This window comes from Pteropus vampyrus, unplaced genomic scaffold, assembly GCF_000151845.1.
Source record: "Pteropus vampyrus isolate Shadow unplaced genomic scaffold, Pvam_2.0 Scaffold36, whole genome shotgun sequence".
NCBI classification, from domain to species: Eukaryota; Metazoa; Chordata; class Mammalia; order Chiroptera; family Pteropodidae; genus Pteropus; species Pteropus vampyrus.
Window position 1 is genome coordinate 8,513,992 of NW_011888817.1, and position 2,657 is coordinate 8,516,648.

Here is a 2,657-nt window from a genome sequence, read left to right on the forward strand (position 1 = left end):
TCAATACAGATTCATCAGTTATAATATACCACTCTGGTGGAGGATGTTGATAATGGGGGAGGCTATGCATATGTGGGGCAGTGGGTATATGAGAAATCTCTGTACTTTACCCTTAATTTTGCTGTGAACCTAAAACTGCTTTAAAAGTAGTCTTAAATTAAAAAAATCCCATTCAGACCTACTGAACCAGAGTCTGGCTGAATCTTTTTTTTAACAAGTGGTTCAGGTGATTCTGATATACAAATAGGTTGGAAATCATTGAACTAAATGATCTTTAAGATCTCATCCTGTGTTATTAAAACATGTACTGAACTTTTTATACACTAATTTCACAACAGCTGTGTAAGACACATATACTACTATTACTATTCTAAAGCTCGAGAAACTGAGGATCAGAAAAGTGAACTGCCCAAGATTACACAATTAAGTAAGCAGCTGAGCCAAGAATCCAATTCAGGTGGTCCATTTTATTCTGTCACAATGGTTGATTCGGTTCTAATATTATTCTGTAGGATACTTAAAGTTTCTGTTTTTGGAAATGACTGCTAAAACAAAGTTGTAGCGAGGAAGGTATAGCAAGGAGGTGAAGGAAAGATAAAATTCACATTATGTCACCTCAGAAATTGCAAAACAGAGACATCAAGAACACCCACCTTAACCGTACCATCATCACTGCCAGTGCAGACAAGCTGTGGGCCCCTCCTGGCTGGGTAACAGGAATTCACAAAGGACGTATGCCCCTTCAGCCTTTTAACCCTTTCACCTGTTTCACTATCCCACACTGCCACAGTTTTATCCGTGGATGCTGAGAAGAGCATACTAGAAGATAAGAGGAAGAACAAAAAATAAATAAGTGAATACAAACAACAGCAATGTGCCTTTCTCACCTACCAAAATGTGTCAAACTTTTCAAGACCACTGATGTGTTGTGCCCTGACAGTTTGGCACATGATACTGGAATGCCTGCCTCACCTCGCCTACCAAAATCCTATTAGTGTTTTAGACCCAGTCACAAGGCATATCTTAAGAAACATTAAAAAAAAAAAATTCCTTCTATCAGTTCTCATACTACACATTTAATACAGCAGTTTTCTCAATCTTTCCCTCCTTCGCGACAGTTTCCTCAATCTTTCCCTCCTTTATGACAGTTTTCTCAATCTTTCCCTCCTTTGTGATAGATAAGACTTTACACATAAGACATCTTCCCATTTGGAAACGTTAAATCACTCCTTGCTGCAGAGGTAAGACAGACTGGCAATTCCTAACCCAACAGCTCAGCAACTCCAACCCTTTCTCTAAAAATCAAAGTTTTTATTTTGTCTCTGAGGATAATTTCTAAGTTATAATTATTTTATAAAGCTTTCTTTACTCGAATTAAGTGTATATAGGCTACATACCAGTTGATTCAAAGAACCCTAAGATTTTAGAGGTCAGAGGTGTGAAATGTTTACTGAAATATCTAATGAGATCACCTTTGTAGAAACACATCTTTATATTATCTAGTTATTCTAAAATTATGAAAAACATTAAAATGATTATGATAAATAGTATGTTATGATCAACAGATATGTTAGGTGAATGTTAAGGGAAAAAAAGCAGTAGACAAGATTACACATGTAACTCCAACATATAAGAAAAACCCAACAGTTCTGAGTAGGAAAAAGGCTTGAGAAAAACGTGTCACAATATTAAGTGATTATCTTTTGGAGTGGTAGAAATATTGGCTATTTTTTCATTGTTCTGCTTTTAGTTTCTCAAAATATTTTACTACTTTTGTAATAAAATAGCTAATTTCTACATATAAAAATTATTATGTTCTATGTCTTAAGAAAACAAATTTGTCTGCGATCTTGAAATGTTAGATGATAGAGATGATGTATTTATAAAGGATATATGGAACAATAAACACCTTACTTGAGGTGACAGTGATAGGATAATAAATTGCTCAAATGTACCAGTTTTTGACAGCATGGTCTCCTGAGAGAGAAAACTCAAGGACGAAAAGTGAATAAATGCCAAGAAGAATTAGTATAAGAAGCAGTTGTCATTCCACCATGCAGAATACTCACCTGCCATCTGTGTTATAATGCAGTTCCATTACTGCTCCACTGTGTCCCTTCAATGTTGCATAGTTATCACAGTCACCATAGACATTCCACAATACTGTTAGGGAGACAATGGTTCTGTGAGCATTACTAGGCAAAAAGAAATTCATTACTGGCCATGGAAAGGGTCCTTATGAATTTACCAGAAAAACAGTTTGAAATGATACTCCCTTGGAACACTATTGGTTCTACCAGCTGGACCAATATTCCTGACACTGTAACAAAGTTAATGCAATATTTTCACATTTCATGAGGTAATAAAGTTAACGGATATAATATTTTAAATCTTAAGGTTTTTTTCCTATAATATTTAAAAAGTTGGCACTATTGTCTCCTATGAATATAAGCAGACTGCAAAATGTTGGCACTTATGGAAAACGTAGAAAGCTGTAAATGACTTGAAGGTCACATGGCAATGACTTTATGTTACATTTAGTCAATCCACATGCAGTAAGTACCTATAACATGCTAGGTACTGCGGTAAAATGAGGTAAATGAATAGACATAGTTCCTATCCTCAGGGAGCTTGCTCTAGCAAGGAGTTAAGAATTA

General features: G+C 35.4%; 1 protein-coding gene across 1 annotated transcript in view; it reads right to left on the reverse strand.

Annotated features, from left to right (window-relative positions):
• Nucleotides 1-2,657, reverse strand: part of SNRNP40 (small nuclear ribonucleoprotein U5 subunit 40) — a 28,686-nt gene that overhangs the window by 22,896 nt on the left and 3,133 nt on the right. The window contains exons 3-4 of the mRNA XM_011357803.2: nucleotides 2,070-2,163; nucleotides 654-819 (exon numbers count right to left, since the gene is read on the reverse strand). Of these exons, the coding sequence (XP_011356105.1) occupies nucleotides 654-819; nucleotides 2,070-2,163 (260 nt within the window). The remainder of the gene's footprint in view (nucleotides 1-653; nucleotides 820-2,069; nucleotides 2,164-2,657) is intronic.